Source organism: Lampris incognitus, chromosome 18 (genome assembly GCF_029633865.1).
Source record: "Lampris incognitus isolate fLamInc1 chromosome 18, fLamInc1.hap2, whole genome shotgun sequence".
Classification (NCBI taxonomy): Eukaryota; Metazoa; Chordata; class Actinopteri; order Lampriformes; family Lampridae; genus Lampris; species Lampris incognitus.
The window spans coordinates 32,400,624-32,417,055 of record NC_079228.1 but is presented as its reverse complement, the minus strand read 5'-3'; the positions used below and the strand labels follow the sequence as shown (position 1 = coordinate 32,417,055).

Genomic DNA, 16,432 nt, shown 5'->3' with positions numbered 1-16,432 from the left:
AGTAACCCAGTGTGGCAGCTGGCCAGCAATGTTCAGTTAACGAGTAGGAAGCTTGATCACTCTAGTGGAAACACAAAGTCTTTTATTTTCTTTGACCCAGGACACATTTGCATTGAGTTCTAGTAATTCAACTGTATTTCGTTTATAACAATTTGAGCGCTATTAACATTTCAGCAATTTTTGGAAATAGATAAATTTAGATTTTCAGAGGGGAACATGAGGACAATTTTGCATTACATTACATTGTACTATATGCATGATATTCAGAAATAGTGTGGGTTTTTAACGATGACTGACTACATTTATATAGCACTTTATCTCAATATCCAAATCGCTTCACAGTGAAGGGGGTAACTCACCTCCACCACCAATGTGTAGCATCCACCTGGGTGATGCATGGCAGCCATTTTAAGCCAGAATGCTCACCACACATAAGCTTGAAGTGGGGAATAGTTGAGCCAGTTACACGCGGGGGGATGATTAGGTGGCCGGATGGAGAGCCAGGTTGGGGAATTTTTAATTTATTAATTGGAGACAGTCTTTGAGCATTAGAAGGTTATCCACAGGGCAGCAGATGAGGATGTGATCCAAATGGAGAGTTAGTGAGAAGTCCCAAACACACACGCACACACCCACCTGAGATGTGGGCTATTTTTCCACTGCCATCAGCTCAAGGATGTTGCTGACTGGTAAAAATCAAAGTTTTTTAGGCAAAGGGTGGGGTGGGAGGGGGGTGGAGTCGAGGGATCTTCTGTCCAAAGTCACCTTTCATGTTTCCCGAGCATGGACTATAAATCTTTGGTCAAAACATCCTGTGTGTGTGTGGGTGTGTGTGTATGTGTGTGTGTGCGTGTGAATTAGAAGATTGCAGGTGGAATGCCGCCGCCAAAGAGAAGCTTCCAGGAAGAGGGAATCTTCCATTTGATGGTCTCTTGGTTCTGGAATTGAAATGACAGATGAGGAAGTTATAAGACATTATTCTTTACATAAAGTCACACATTATGCTATACAGTGATTTTCAAATCTCTTAAAAACCACACTCCAGTTGTTCTCTACATCCTTATCACACCACCATGAATCATATATACCCATAGGTGATGGGCTACTTAAAATCCTTTAGTATCTCCTAAGTTTGGGAAGTGGCTGGTTTTTGGTTAAAAGGTTTAATCTTTTCAAGAAACAAAAAGAAACCATCGTCCCTTCAGGTGACATGTGAAATATCAAAAGACCGACTAACTCACAGGTTTGTCCAACAGATGAAGCCAGTTGTTCAGGTGGTTGACAAGTGTGAAGGCATCAGGAATGTTGTCTCCTTCTGAACAGAATATTAACACCACAGCCAGCAGCAGCTCCTCTGCACAACTACACACCACATACAGTATGTAAGGTCAAACATGTGAAAACGCACACACACACACACACACACACACACACACACACACACACACACACACACACACACACACACACACACACACACACAGTAAAAGTCTTCTCCTAGAACCATGTACTACCTGGAGATGAATAGTTTCTTTAGCATACTGACTCTAGGATGCTTTTCTTCAATATCTGCATTCAGAAGATACAGAGCTTTTTCCAAGCTTGCTTGCATAGACAGAAGAAAGATAGAGAAGTAAAACTTGTAGGTTAAAAAGTAAAATGTCCCATATGACTTGACATGCTGGTAAAATGAACCAGTTATGTGAAGGCAACAATTACTGTACAGCTAGGTACTGTACTGCCAGGGGGAGAGGGCCTTCAGAGGCAACAGTATCATCACCCTGACTGAAACCTGGCTCAATGAGGCCGTCCCAGACACCGAGGTCAGTCTCCATCACTTTTCCACTGTAAAGGCTGACAGCACTAGTCAGTCGGGCAAATAGAAGGGCCGTGGGGGTCTGCATCTTTATCAACAATAGGTGGTTCAATAACATCAAAACCCACAGCATAGTCTGTACACCTGACCTGGAGTTGCTGATCCTGTCATTACCCCTTATGGAGATACTGACCCTGTCATTTTGTCCCTTCTATCTCCCGAGGGAATTCCCCACTGTGGTCATTGGCTGTGTTTACATTCCAACCAACGCTAAAACCAAAGTGGTCGTGGAGCTAGTAGCTGAGAGCACTAGCTCCATGTTGACTAAATATCCTGAAGCCCCGGTGTTCATTGTGGGTGATTTCAACAACAGCAGACTCGATGGTGTGCTGTTCCATCAGTATGTGGACATTCCCACACGGTAAGATAACATTCTGGACTTGTGTTATGGCAACATTACCGATGCGTTCAGCACTCCGGCACATTCTCCACTCAGCTTTTCAGACCAAAATGTTGCCTCCCTGCTTCCACACTACAAATCGGAACTGAAACACATCAAGCCTCAAATCCACTACACCACCCAATGGTCGGAGGATGCCATCACACAATTACAAGGCTCACTGGCATGCACAGACTGGGACATTTTTCAAGGTGATCTGGATAACAGACTATCACTTATCACTGAATATATCAAATTCTGCATCACCACCACCATACCAGCAAAAAAACTTTAAGAAATCCTAACTCCAAGCCCTGGATTACCTCCCATATTAAGTGTAGCCTGAAAGAAAAGTAGGAAGGTATTTCAGTGCAGGGACTGGGCTTCCCTTAAATCAATTAACAGACAGATCAAGAAAGACATTCTTAAAGTCAAACTCAAATATAAGGACAGATTGGAGCAACAAGTTTAGCAACATGAACACAAAACAAGCCTTTCATAAAATAAGAACACTAACTGGTTATCAATCAACTCAAGATCATTCCACAATGACACACCCCACCACCTCTGCCAACACTCTGAACATGTTCTATGCACGGTTTGACATCCACAACCACTCTGCTGCCTGTGAGGAGCTGCTTAGTGCCCTCCCCTCTCACGAACCCACACACCCACCCTTCACAATGGAGGCTGTCTGACAGCAGCTGGGTAGGTGCAAAACCTAGCAAGGCACCAGGGCCAGATGGCACCCCAGGGAGGGTACTCAAGCTCTACGTCATGGAGCTCTCCCACATCCTCTACTCTATCTTCTGTGAATCCTATAAGACAGCATCAATTCCTGTCCTCTGGAAAACATCCACCATTTTACCGGTACCCAAGAAACCCTGACCCTCTGAATACAACCACTACCGACCGCTCGCACTCACCCCAATAGCCATGAAATGCCTGGAAAAACTGGTCCTACGCACCATCCTACCAGCTGTTAGTCCACAGCTGGACCCATATCACTTTCCCTACAGGGCCAAATGGGGGACAAAGGATGCTGTGGGATGTCTCCTCCACTCCCTCCTCCAACATCTGGAATCACCTGGCAACTTGGCTTCCTTCCTCTTCATCAACTTCAGTTGTGCCTTCAATACAATTCAATGCCATCAGATGATCAAGAAACTCCACCACCTTGACATCCCGCCACTCCCCATCCACTGAGTCCACAACTTCCTTAACAGTCCACAGGCACAGTAACATCATCAACCATCATCACCAACACCGGAGTCCCTCAGGGTTGTCCTCAATCTCTTTTTCTACACTCTCTACATAAACGACTGCATCAGCTCTTCACCCATCACCACTTACTACAAATACTCTGATGATACTGCCATACTGGGACTACTTAATGTAAATAACTCCATCAAAGCCTATCAACACTCCATTTCTTATTTTACACAATGGTGCATGGACAACTACCTCCAACTGAATGTGGACAAGACAAAAGAACTGATCATTAACACACCAAACACACCCCTCACTGGACTGAACCCCATCTCAATCCACAGCAACAGTCCACAGGCTTTAAGAATAGGCACAGTAACATCATCAGTCATCATTACCAACACCCAAGTCCCATGGGGCTGTGTCCTCAGTCCCCTTTTCTACACTCTCTACACAAACGACTGCATCAGCCCTTCACCCATCACCACTTACCACAAATACTCTGATGATACTGCCATACAGGGACTATTTAATGACAATAACTCCATCATATCCTATCAACACTCCATTTCTCATTTTATACAATGGTGCACAGACAACTATACCTCCAACTGAATGTGGACAAGACAAAAGAACTGGTCATTAACACACCCCTCACTGGACTGAACCCCATCTCCAGCCAGAGAAAGACAGTATAACAGGTTATTAACTTCAAATATCTTAGACTCACTTCAGACAGTAAACTCAGCTTTGATCAACACATCACTGATATCCACAAACAATCCCAGCAGTAACTCCACATCATCCGTAAGGTCAGAGCACTTTCTGTTGCCCCCCCACCTCCTGTTGTTACTTTGGCAGAAGTTTTGTCCCTCCTGCAATAGCAGCACTAAACAACCTGCCTCGCTGACCTAGCATAGAGCCAGATTTATCTGAGTGTATGTTGTGTTTATTAATGTTAAGTGTTTATGTATCTGTATGTATAGCTGTACATTGCGGTGTGGTTATCTGTATGTTTCTGCGCATGTTCTGGTTGTGAACCAATTCCTGCGGGACAATAAAGACGATATCTATCTATCTATAGCTCAATGAATTCAGAGAAATAAATCATTGTATGGCAAAATCTGCTTTTTCACTACTAAAACTCATCACAGTGAATCACATTCACAGTGCTAAATTTATAAAACAACCTACAGATTTCCTTTACTTGTTAAAAAAAAGTCCCCAACTGTTGTCTCTTTCAACCCCACTTTTTGGTATTTTCTACAAACTATATTGAAAGAACACACTAGTAAGCTGCTTGGTGCTATTCTTGATTCATTTCATTGTCAATAATGCAGCACGGCATCATGTATGTTTTTTTTTGTTTTGTTCTCCAATTATCCAGTTTGTATTGACCCCCGCTATTCACTCACTCATCACTAATATTCAAAAAAGTGATGGTTTGAGATGTTTGTGTCATTTCCAGAGATGGTAACACTGCTTTCTGGTACTGGTACCTGTCCATGAAGAGGCCTCTAGTGATGCCCCCACCAGGTATGTAGAGGCGTGGCTCTGTGTTGGTGTCTGTAAGGCCGGGGAAGGCAGACACTCTCTCCATCTCCCTCCAGCCCAGCTCCTTCAGGACGTCCCCGGACACCTTCTGCAAGGCAGGTGTGACCAGGTACCTGAGCGGGGTCCTGAGCATATGAAAACACGGAACTTTAAATGTTATAGCCATGCCAAACAAATACTTCCATCACCCACACCCCAAGAGCACCTCATTTCTCTGTTAAAAAAAAGTTCTTGGTGTATGATTTACATTTCTCTTGTTAATTTTTGTTGTTTGAGTACATAAAGGCGCTTGTGAATCCTGATCCCCTCAACAGAGCTGAAGAAGAACATTTTTCTTGGGGCAAAAATCAGATTGCGTGGTGAATCTGGTGCTTCATGTGATGAAGGTCGCTGGCCTTTTCTTTTTTTTTCCACTTTTGTTTTGTTTTGAAAGTTTTGGTTTGGTTTGATTTAATTAATAATGTATAAAAAAGGTGTAGGACCAGAAAAGTTCTTTACTTCATCCGACACCCTTTTCGAACATGGACTAGTTATTACTTGTGTTGTTACAGAGAGTTTGCAAAATATGTTCACTGTTATTCCCATTTGATTTTGTATTCCTGCCTATATATTTTATTTTGTTATTTTAACATGTTCGAAAATAAAATCAATCAATCAAAAAAAAAAAACAATCATGATATTTGTACCCTTGGAGCTGCTGGTCGTCCCTCTGGTAGGCATAGCTGCTGGACAGAACTATCGTCCTGGAAAACCCGCTGTCTTTGATCCAAGACACAATCAAATTACGGAACTTTTTGGATTTGGTCTGCGATGAAAAGAGATGAAAAAACGTCAAAATAAGTTTATAGATCTCACTTTATTTAAGGGAAGGAAAAGAATTCATACAAATAAACCACGCATATTTCATTTCAAAAACATTTCATATCATGGGGCTGAAAATTTCAAAAACTACCAATTCAATTTCTAACTTGTAGCACAAGGCCCAAGAAGCCCCATCTTTCAGAAGCAAAGGGGTAACCACCTAGCAGACAAGGTTTAGCCTATCTGAAATCTCCAAGACTGCAAAAAATCTTTCTATACTTGGGCATTCATGTTTTCATGTAAAGCATATTAAATTGTATTTCTATGTGTGAAATATGCTTCATAAATGAAGCTTGATTGACTGGTTGATACAGAATGGCCTGAACCCCAAGCAGTACCAGCTCAAATTTTTAAACGCTACAGAGAAAACTAGCAAATAGAATTGAAACTTAAAATTTATTGTCATCTATTCCAGTTCATCCAACTTTCTAAAAGAAAACAAAACTGCACTTGCATGATCATACAACCTTAACATATTCACACAGACATGGCACGTTTCGTAAAAACATTCACATTTTAACTTCACCTTGAAATGTAGAGACACCGTAAAATATTCTTTTCATATCTACATTTGAGTCAGGACGATGAGCTACAATAAGATTTTAAATGTCAAACAGTAATGGGATAACAAATCCCTATGTACCTACCGTATTTCCCAGACTACAAGTCGCACCTGAGTATAAGTCTCATTCAGCAAAAAGCACGTTGTTGCGAGGAAAAAAAGCATACTATATAAGTCGCTTCAGTGTATAAGTCACATTTATATGGTGGTACAGTATAGAGCCCTGTGCAGGACTGTTTTCTTAATCCCACTCCTGCTGGATTTCTGACCATTCCCACCCGCTCCTTCAATGAGTGTGTCCACTCCCGCCCTCACCCGCAAACATTCTGACCATTCACGCCCACACAATAGAGTTCCATTGATTTTGTGTCTTCTCCCATCCTGCAGGGAGAACATGTTATTTTATCCTGTAGTATTAATAAGGAGGTGTGTACCTGTCAGTAATAACATAGCAAACTTACATTCTACTGCATAATTCATATTAGTGCAATAACAACAGTTATCCTAGTGCAATAAATACACCTATTCTAGGGCAAAATTACATCCATCCATCCATCCATCCATTAGCCAAGCTGCTTCTCCGAATTCGGGTCACGGGATACTTGAGCCTATCCCAGCAGTTATTGGGCGGCACGCGAGGAGACACCCTGTACAGGCCGCCAGTCCATCAAGGGGCCAAAATTACATCATATTTATTTATTTTACTTATTACTTTAGAACATGTGTTGTTAGCTGTGATTGTTTGTTTTGCTCAGGTTGTTTTATTGTTTCGTTTCCATCCATCCATTATCGGAACCGCTTATCCTGCTCTCAGGGTCGCGGGGATGCTGGAGCCTATCCCAGCAGTCATTGGGCGGCAGGCGGGAAGACACCCTGGACAGGCCGACAGGCCATCACAGGGCCAACACACATACACATTCACACCTAGGGAAAATTTAGTATGGCTGATTCACCTGACCTACATGTCTTTGGACAGTGGGAGGAAACCGGAGCACCCAGAGGAAACCCACACAGACACGGGGAAAACATGCAAACTCCACATAGAAGACGACCTGGGACAATCCCCAAGGCTGGACTAGTCCGGGGCTCGAACCCAGGACCTTCTTCCTGTGAGTCGACCACGCTAACCACTGTGCCACCGTGCCGCCGAAATGCAGTGTATTTGTGTGACAAAATTACAATGTATATGTCACTTTGGAATATAAGTTGCAGGACCAGCCAGATGAGTAAAAAAACAGTGACTCAAAGTCCGGGAAATACGGTATATACTGAATCAAACCTGCCGGTAGAGCTGGCTGTACCTGAATGATCAGCGTCCTGATCTGAAGAACTGCCAGCTTCATTTCTGGTTCTGTGTACACTGTTGAGCAGAAGTGATACATATGAGGTTCAAAGTGATTGTTTGGGATTTAAGACAGATATTTTTATTAATATATCACTTTCATGATCCAAGGTGATTTTGAATTCTATCAGTAAAGAAAGCAGATTTCAACATTTCATGTTTCCACTAAATTCAAAGGGCCCCACCACTGCAAAACTAGCAAAAAGAATCATCATCACTCATCGTCATCTCTGCTAACCCAAATAAGAAAAGGGACATTAAACTATTACTGTGCATAAAGTTAACTCAGAGTCAGGATCAATTGGTCAAGTGTGCTTTACACATACAAGGAATTTGTTTTCAGTTGCCAGTTACGCTAACTTTATATACATGCATACAAACATACAGCGATAGACCATAGTGTTGTGACATATCAATGATTATGTACAAACACATGAAAAACTAATGCACAACAAGCACCTTCAAAACAACAAATGTATACTGCAGCGCAAGATGGAGTTCAATATAAATGAATATGCACAGACGGAAATGTACAACTAAACACAACAAAACACATCAGCTTGAATACATTCAAATAAAAGCCAATTTAACCTATAATGGGTGGTTAGACTCATTCTGGGATGGGAACCAGAGCACAGAAATAAAATAATTATGACTTTTCGGCTGAACTCATTCTCTGCAGTGTTTATTTAGTACCTTCAGCAGCAACGTGAAGCTCACTGCTGTTCTCTTCAGAGGTGGCGTAGGGGTTGTTCCCCGCCATGGGAATCAGACAGTCTGTGTGGATGTAGCCTACTCGATGCATGTTGAGGGTGGACACAATGAGATCCACTGCCAGTTGGCCAACATTACCCACAGCCACAGCCGGCTAAAAACACAAATTACGGTGGAAGACAGTTAATGATAAACTGCAAGACAGCAATAACCATGTCCCAGAAAGCTGAATCAGTTCATTTGGACACATATGAGTCAAATGAATAGACGAGTGATGAAACGTTTCTCCCATGAACTTTTGTGTCCCGATGAACTGATTCAACTTTCTGGGATTTCTACACCTGGATTATCGAGCTTGCATCAAGACATTTTGAAGCAACAACCATAATCACAGACTTCTACATTTACAGAGGGGGAAAAGGCATACCCTAAAGACAAATCAACAAATAAACCGGAGAGCGTCAAACACAAAACCTCAGTATATTAGTTTGATATGAAGAGCTAAATATGATAACCTGATATTTGAGTTGGATTGCAAACCTGCAAATATTATTTTGCAACATCACAAGGAATCATAATGGTTTTTCTTCAACAAGAAAGAATATTCCTGTTTATTACATTCTACCACAACGCAAAAAGCACCTGTTGACCAGAACAATATTGTTTTGAATGTTAGTGTTTTTAGGATTAGCTGGGAATTGTCACACTTACAATACAATTTACCATACCTTGCTATATGTTTTGTGCGCTTGCTGTTACTATGTGTTGTCAGGGATCAATAAGTGATCCTATCTATCAATCGTTATGGGCCCTGCATGTGAAACCAGTCAATAACGGACATCGCAGATGCTGTTATATAGCTCACAATAGCTGCTTACACGTACAAAAACACTACGTTTGAGAATCCAAATGACGTTCATCTTATTGAACTGTTTGGTAATGCAAAGTATAACATCCAACTAAAACTAGTTTTCAAATAACACTTCCTCCAATATTTCAGAACTCGTTTTACAAAATCTTGAAGGTAATAAATTCTAGTGAGCAGTAATTAGACCCCACGATATGACCATATCAGAATTCCGTCCGGATACATTGGCACAGACGATACTGAATTGCCCAGTCCTAACTCAGAGCCAGTGCCTACTCGCCAGTGTCACAGCGTTACTCACCATGATCAGGGTGAAGTCTTTGAAGGAGGGCGGCGTACTCTCCACGGGGATGAACATGTTCTTTGGTGTTGACGGGGTCGACTGACTACCGAATAACTGCTTATAACCTCACAGGAAGACGTGTTTCTTTACTTTCACTTGTTTTTTCATGGCAAATGCCTATGGGGGGGGGGGGGTCCTCGGCGAATTCACACTGCGTCGATTGTTGATGATCGAATCTTTTCGGTGCCTAACGTAAATGCCTGAATAAAATTGTTCAGGTCTTTTAAAACAAATTGACGCATTGGCAGAGAATCGCCAGCAAAATTGAGTAATATTAATCAATTTAGTATGTAGCCCAAATAATATTATTTAAAAGCATTTTTAGGGAAATTATTAATGAAATATTTAATAGAGGGCCGGGATAAGAACGGTCAACTTGCAGTTTCACACGTGCCGAGTTCTCAGCACCTTATCACGGTTGACTTACTACTGCGCTTGCAGCGAATGACTTCGGTTTGCCTTATATTCTAATGTATAAAGTTCGTTTGTCATCTTGTTGGGCAATTTTCCTTTACAGCGCCGAGTGAAGAAACGCGCCTCTTCAAGTCACATGCAAAACGTATCTTTTCAAAGTAGCCGAGTATAAATGGATTAAGCACGGATGGAAATATTTTATATTAAACGAAATTACATTAAATTCGCCCAACGAATAGTGAACGCCTCTATTTTCCGCCGGCATCGGACGGCCTGCTGGCTACGCTCGCGCTGTCTAAATACGACGCACCCTGTGCCAGTCACGCCGCTTCCATCTGCGCTCACTATCGCAGTGCCCATGTCAAAACACAGGGGGGGGGGGGGGGGGACACTGCAGCTAAATTTGCGCAAATTTCTCCAAAACACCTGCTCGGCTTCACCCGTCTGTGCGTGTAAACATCGCTAGCAAGTCTGCCCTGCTGAACAGCCAGTCCGTTTACGAGTTACCCGGTGAATCTATAAGCGACGATAACACTGACCCCATGCGTTTCCCCGAGACACATCGGAGACCAGGGAGTTCTAAGCGCTCAATGCGGCTGCGCCGCCCGGCTGTACTTACAATGGCAAGCCCCGCCTCTTGGTGGCGCCTCTTCGACCTTTTCCACACCTGCAAGTCCGAACCAAGGTTTATGTTTTTTTGTAACATTGTATACATTTGATCCGGTTGATTTTGGTTTCACATCGCAGAATATGTAATTATTTTACACTTTACTTTCAACCTGTCATCAGTTGAGTTTTTTAAATTTCCTTATTACAATCAGGAAACTTCGATATGTACTTAATTCTGAGTATCATTAGTATCAATAGTGTAACGCGCATGGATTAGTAGACACGCTGGCCGTTGGCTGGAGAATCGGACCTTTTAGTCTAGCGGTTAGCGACGTCTCCTGCGGTGCGGGCGATACGGGTTCGCTTCCCGGCCGCGGCAGTTCCTGTGGTTGCGTTGTCCCCCGAATTCGCTACAATAAGATGGAACCAGTACAAGATTATTCGCTCACTTCTTTAACTAATACGGATTGTGGCCTCATCAAAAACAGTTCAATGTTCAGTGTCTAGACTCTAGCTGGACTCTTAAACTAGACTAGCTGAAATAATGACGCTCATATCACAACTTAGTGGACTTCTTATACAAAAGAAGTATGCCTACCACCACAACTAATAATAAAATCCATCATTGTCATTATCATCAAACGACATCCATTCATAGCATCATTACTAGCCCATTAACCTGTCAGTTAACTCAAATGAAAAAGGTCAAAATTAGTTTAGAAAATAATAAACTCGAAGTGGCACTCGAGGTCTTCAGTGCCAAACAAAACACAATTCCTTGTCTTTCTGATATACTGGAAAATACCCTCAAGTTCAAGTTGACAGGAGGTCCTTTAACCTCATAACTATAAGTGTAATTTCCTATCAAAAGTGATTACATGACAGCAGTTTATTAAAATTCTCACACAATTCCCTGTTGCCATTTGAAAAACTAAATGGGTCCAAATTAGCGTTTCTTTTATGTCGAGACATTTTATATTAAAAAAAACAAAACAAAAAAAGACAAAAAACAAAGAGAAACTCGGGTATTTCACCACCAACAAACCAAAACAGACCCACTCTGGGATGCTGCTGCTCCTTTTGCATTCAACACCTCTTGTCATTTAGACTTCACTTCATTTGGTATTGGTAGACCATTCACTGCAGCCACGGCATTTGCAATCACACTCTGTCCCATCCTCCTTGCTGTACGGTGGGTGTCAGTCCCAGTATGAGGGGTTATCTGCACATTTGGAAGACTCAGGAGAGGATGGTCCCTGCAAGTACAAGGCGAACAAGAAGTTGGTTTTGACTGTAATTGATGTCTTGCCCTTTCTCATTTCATTGTGCTATCTTGTCTCAATACATTTAGGTGGGGGTGGGGTGAGGGTGGGGATCCTGAGTTACTTTGCTGTGAAACAGAAAGCGTGCAAGTCCACCTCAGTAAAGGTTCAGGGTGAGTCACGTCTAAAGCTACTGCATGAATCGTTCCACTTTGGAGAGCTTTGACCAAGGCATCCTGGTCAACAACCAAACCAGAGAAGCATAGCAGTTACATATTGTTAAAGTTTCATAACTTGAAAACAAATGTGGCACGGTGGCACAGTGGTTAGTGCCGTCGTCTCACAGTAAGAAGGTCCTGGGTCCGAACCCCGGGGTTGTCCAACCTTGGGGGTCATCCCAGGTCGTCCTCTGTGTGGAGTTTGCATGTTCTCCCTGTGTCTCCGGGTGCTCCGGTTTCCCCCACCGATAAAAAGACATGCATGGTAGGGTTACTACTCCTGTCTGTGCCCCTGACCAAGGCATAGCAAGACGGACTGGAGTTGGCCCCCAGGTGCTGCCCACTGCTCCTACCTACACAGCTAGGATGGGTTAAATGCAGAGAGGAATTTCCCTTTGGGGATTGATATAGTATAAAAAAAAAATTTTTTTTAAGGCACCAATGGCAAACAGTGACCATCTGGGTGTTTTAACTGTGTTTGATTTGTTCCGTTGACTCTTAAGAAACAATAAATTGTACGCTCGCCTCTGCTAATGTTCACCAGTATTGCTGTGGGTTTCATGAGGGCCAGCTCTCTGCACCCGATGAGGCCTTTCGTGTCAGCGGTCAAAGTGACCGCCACCATGACGAAGTCAGACATTTTCAGCAGGTCATCCAAGTTCTTACAGTAAACGGCCCCCACTGCCATCTCATTAGCTGTGGTTCTGAGCCGGGACCAAAAGACAAAAAAAGATGAGTGTACAGAAGGCTTTTATTGGTCCGTTTGCATTGATACCCTGTAGGATGTACTTTGTCTAGCCTCGCCCCCGCAGCCACGGGTGAATAAGGAGTCTAAAACATGACAAAAGCATTATGCAGCTCCATCCATCAACCCAAATCCACCCATTCTTCTTCCAAACAGTGACATGTACACAACTAACACTACCTAGATTTGAGGGAAAAGTAACGCAGCTGTCATTTACGGTCAATGGTAGATGTTTACAGCCAGAACTTGTTCTCTGAGAGTGGAGGTAGAGCAAAACTGAGAGAGGCAAATGTGGCTGTTTCTAGTGTGTGTGTGTGTGTGTGTGTGTGTGTGTGTGTGTGTGTGTGTTGGGGTGGGTTAAATGCAGAGGATGAGTTTCCCCGTGGGGATTAATAAAGTGCATCTCTTACCTCATCATCTCATCTATGTTTGCCCAATGGGACAGAGAACAAGGCAAACAACGGATTATGTACACGATGGAAGTCATGCATCTAATTCAAACATTGTATTTGAACTTAATTAAACCGGGGGGGGGAATGGAATTGCATTACTCTCAACCTGCCATGTAGTTTATTTTTGTACAAGGACACATTTAGTGTGTACTGAGCATTCTGCAAACAACATCTGCCGCTGTAGTTTTACCTCCTGGTTCGGCTGTGATACGGGACTTTCATGTCAAATCCTTTGCTTCTCTCAGCTACTTTGTAGCCAACATGTCCCATTCCAATGATGCCCAGGGTGGACCCTGTAGCTTCAAGTCCCATCAGGCTTTGGGGCGTATGGGTGGTCTTGGGGTCCGAGGCAACTCGATGACCGAAGGACCCAAAGCAAATGTCGTTACGGCTGTATGTCGACAATGTTTTAATGAAAGCCTTAAGTGTGGTTTTTCTACGAGCCAGTCTCTCTGACGCAGATGGAGCCGGAGAATTTCCATTAAAAATGCAGTTTAATCCGGGACTAAAACTAATCCGTGTGCAGGATATCGGCCTTTTAAATCGAGGGGATTGACGTTAATGTACTACCATAGAGCCCAGTTACACACACGCGTCAGTTTGAGTGAGCTGCGTCGCATCTTATGAAAAGATGATCTACTTTTACTGACAAACTGTCACCAGAAAACACAAATATTTCCATTTAGGGCAGGGTTTTGATTCAGGTGCAGTTGGGAGACCCCCCCCCTTTCTCCCCAATTGTACTTGGCCAATTACCCTACGGCAGTGTTTCTCAACCCAGTCCTCAAGGACCCCCTATCCTGCATATTTTCTTTGCAACCCTGAATAGGTACCTGTTTGTAGTTATTCAACCAAGCAGCAATGAATTTTGTGAGACGTTGCACACCCTGCATAATTAAGTGCTGCGAGATGATTGGACGAGTAAGTACAAGCAGGGCTACCTATGCAGGGTTACAATGAAAATCTGCAGGATAGGGGGTCCTTGAGGACTGGGTTGAAAAACACTGCCCTACAGACTACCACTTGCCTCCTCTGATACATGTGGAGTCGCCAGCCGCTTCTTTTCACCTGACAGTGAGGAATTTCACCAGGGGGGTGTAGCGCGTGGGAGGATCATGCTATTCCCCCTAAGTGTAAGTAATAGTCAAGGTGAATACTGCACTGGAGGGTGTAGAAGTGCACATAGGGTGAAAATGAATATGGCATGATGCTGACAAAAGGTGTGAATAGGACAGGAAACCATATGGAGCATAAAGCTGTTAATAACATAAGGCCTCTCTGGTGAGGCCTAAGCCCTCCCCTATGACGAGGACCACGACCACCTCCTCTCAGAAGGGGTGCTTGTCCCCAGCTATTCCTTTGGCCACCATGTCTTCCTCATCCTCCTCCTCCCACTGCTTGACCTCTATTGTGACCTGGTTCACCTGCCGCCTCCATGTTATCGCTCTGGTGCTGTAGGTTGATACCACTAATTTCACTGCATACTCACATCACAATGTGAAATCAATCACCGCTTACAAGGTGGCAGTATTGGAAAAGCAATTACAAGAGCCTGCATACATAACATTCATTATCCGAACTGCTTATCCTGCTCTCAGGGTGGCGGGGGATGCTGGAGCCTATCCCAGCAGCCTCTGGGCGGCAGGCGGGGATGTCAAATCTGAAAATATGGTCTGGAAAAGTGATACATGGGACCATAGAAACCGTGTCTGATAAAGAATGATGATGAAATATCACATGTATAATGTAGTCCAGTTGATTCATGTTCCACAGTAATTGGTGTCAACGTGTCTCGTTATCCTGAAACGTTCGTGATCTGAACATGGAATATTGTTCTTCAGCTTCCATAAAACTATGCATTAAGAGTAATGCAACAGTTACTGATCATTTTGAGCAGTTGTATCAACTGATGGCTAGACCACTGCAATGAAACGAATAGACAGTCATCTCAGATGTAATGGTGTGAATTACATTTTGATATGGTAATACTCGGATGTTACGTTGTGTCACTTTGAACAGGTGGTTTTAGCTCGATGAACAAATTGTCTTAGGTTTATGCGTATTGTATCCAAGCAATTGGAAAAAGTGTTAGAGTTTTGGAAAATGTGCATTTCGATTTTCGGTTGTGAGTTTTGTGTCTAGCGTTTTAAAAAAAAAAGGCATCAAGCTTCTGAAATTAGTGTAAAAGTGATTGCAGAAAAACTGTAAATTGAAAGATAACCACTAGAGGGCAGTCGCTGTGTGTGTTTTTTATCGTCTGTAAAATACATTTTCTGACATCAGCGACTGGCATTTTATCTGATTAGAATTGAATAATAACAAGTTGTGACTCAATTTACATTCTCAAAATGGATTCTTTTGACTAATGAAAACTGAATTTGCAGTATAAAATAAGAGATTAAAAGCTGAAACGTGTATATGTGTACGAGGTGACCGGTTCGCTGACTTTTTCCAGTTACTTTATAGATTTCCTTCACTCAGGTCAACTCAAGTTTATTATATGGCCCAAATTCACAAGGTAGTCCCGAAGGGCTTTACAGTCAGTGCAATATACAACTATATGTATATAACAGTATACAACATATGACACTCTTCATCCTTTATCCATCTATCCATCCTTGGACCCAAATGAGTAAAAACTCCACAAGAGAAACCTTATCAGGAAAAAAAATAAAAATATGGAAGAACCCTCAGGGAAAGCAACAGAGGAGGGATCCTTCTTCCAGGACAGACCGACACGCAATAGGTGTCAAATGCTCAAAATGCACAAAAAAATAACAGAGTTATAATGTCACATCATAGATTACACAGAGCAAGGTGTTGTAGAATACACACAGTTAATGCATCAGATTTAGCTAATTTAATTGTTGATGGGTAATTGTGAGCGCAATTCATATTTGATGTTTGCTCAATTTTAATCTTTCACCGCGTATGACCTATACCACTTTTAACTTTATTTTACATCGCTCAGATAGATGCTTAAAGTCCGTGTGTAACAGAACAAAGGTAGTCTTATAAAGTGTC

The 16,432-nt window shown here is 42.6% G+C and overlaps 2 protein-coding genes across 2 annotated transcripts in view; both read right to left on the bottom strand.

The window, feature by feature from the left end:
- Positions 1-56: 56 nt before the first annotated feature.
- psmg2 (proteasome (prosome, macropain) assembly chaperone 2) lies at positions 57-10,547 on the bottom strand. The gene is made up of 7 exons (XM_056297878.1): positions 9,667-10,547; positions 8,480-8,651; positions 7,743-7,801; positions 5,705-5,823; positions 4,964-5,143; positions 1,242-1,362; positions 57-938 (listed from the first exon to the last, which is right to left on the bottom strand). Exons 1-7 carry the CDS (start codon positions 9,721-9,723, stop codon positions 858-860), a joined length of 789 nt encoding a protein of 262 aa, XP_056153853.1. The 5' UTR covers positions 9,724-10,547; the 3' UTR covers positions 57-857.
- A 1,283-nt stretch (positions 10,548-11,830) lies between these two features.
- zgc:136493 (uncharacterized protein LOC692276 homolog) overlaps positions 11,831-16,432 on the bottom strand; it is a 6,902-nt gene continuing 2,300 nt past the window's right edge. The window contains exons 2-5 of the mRNA XM_056298032.1: positions 13,599-13,799; positions 12,734-12,915; positions 12,150-12,243; positions 11,831-11,987 (exon numbers count right to left, since the gene is read on the bottom strand). Of these exons, the coding sequence (XP_056154007.1) occupies positions 11,831-11,987; positions 12,150-12,243; positions 12,734-12,915; positions 13,599-13,799 (634 nt within the window). The remainder of the gene's footprint in view (positions 11,988-12,149; positions 12,244-12,733; positions 12,916-13,598; positions 13,800-16,432) is intronic.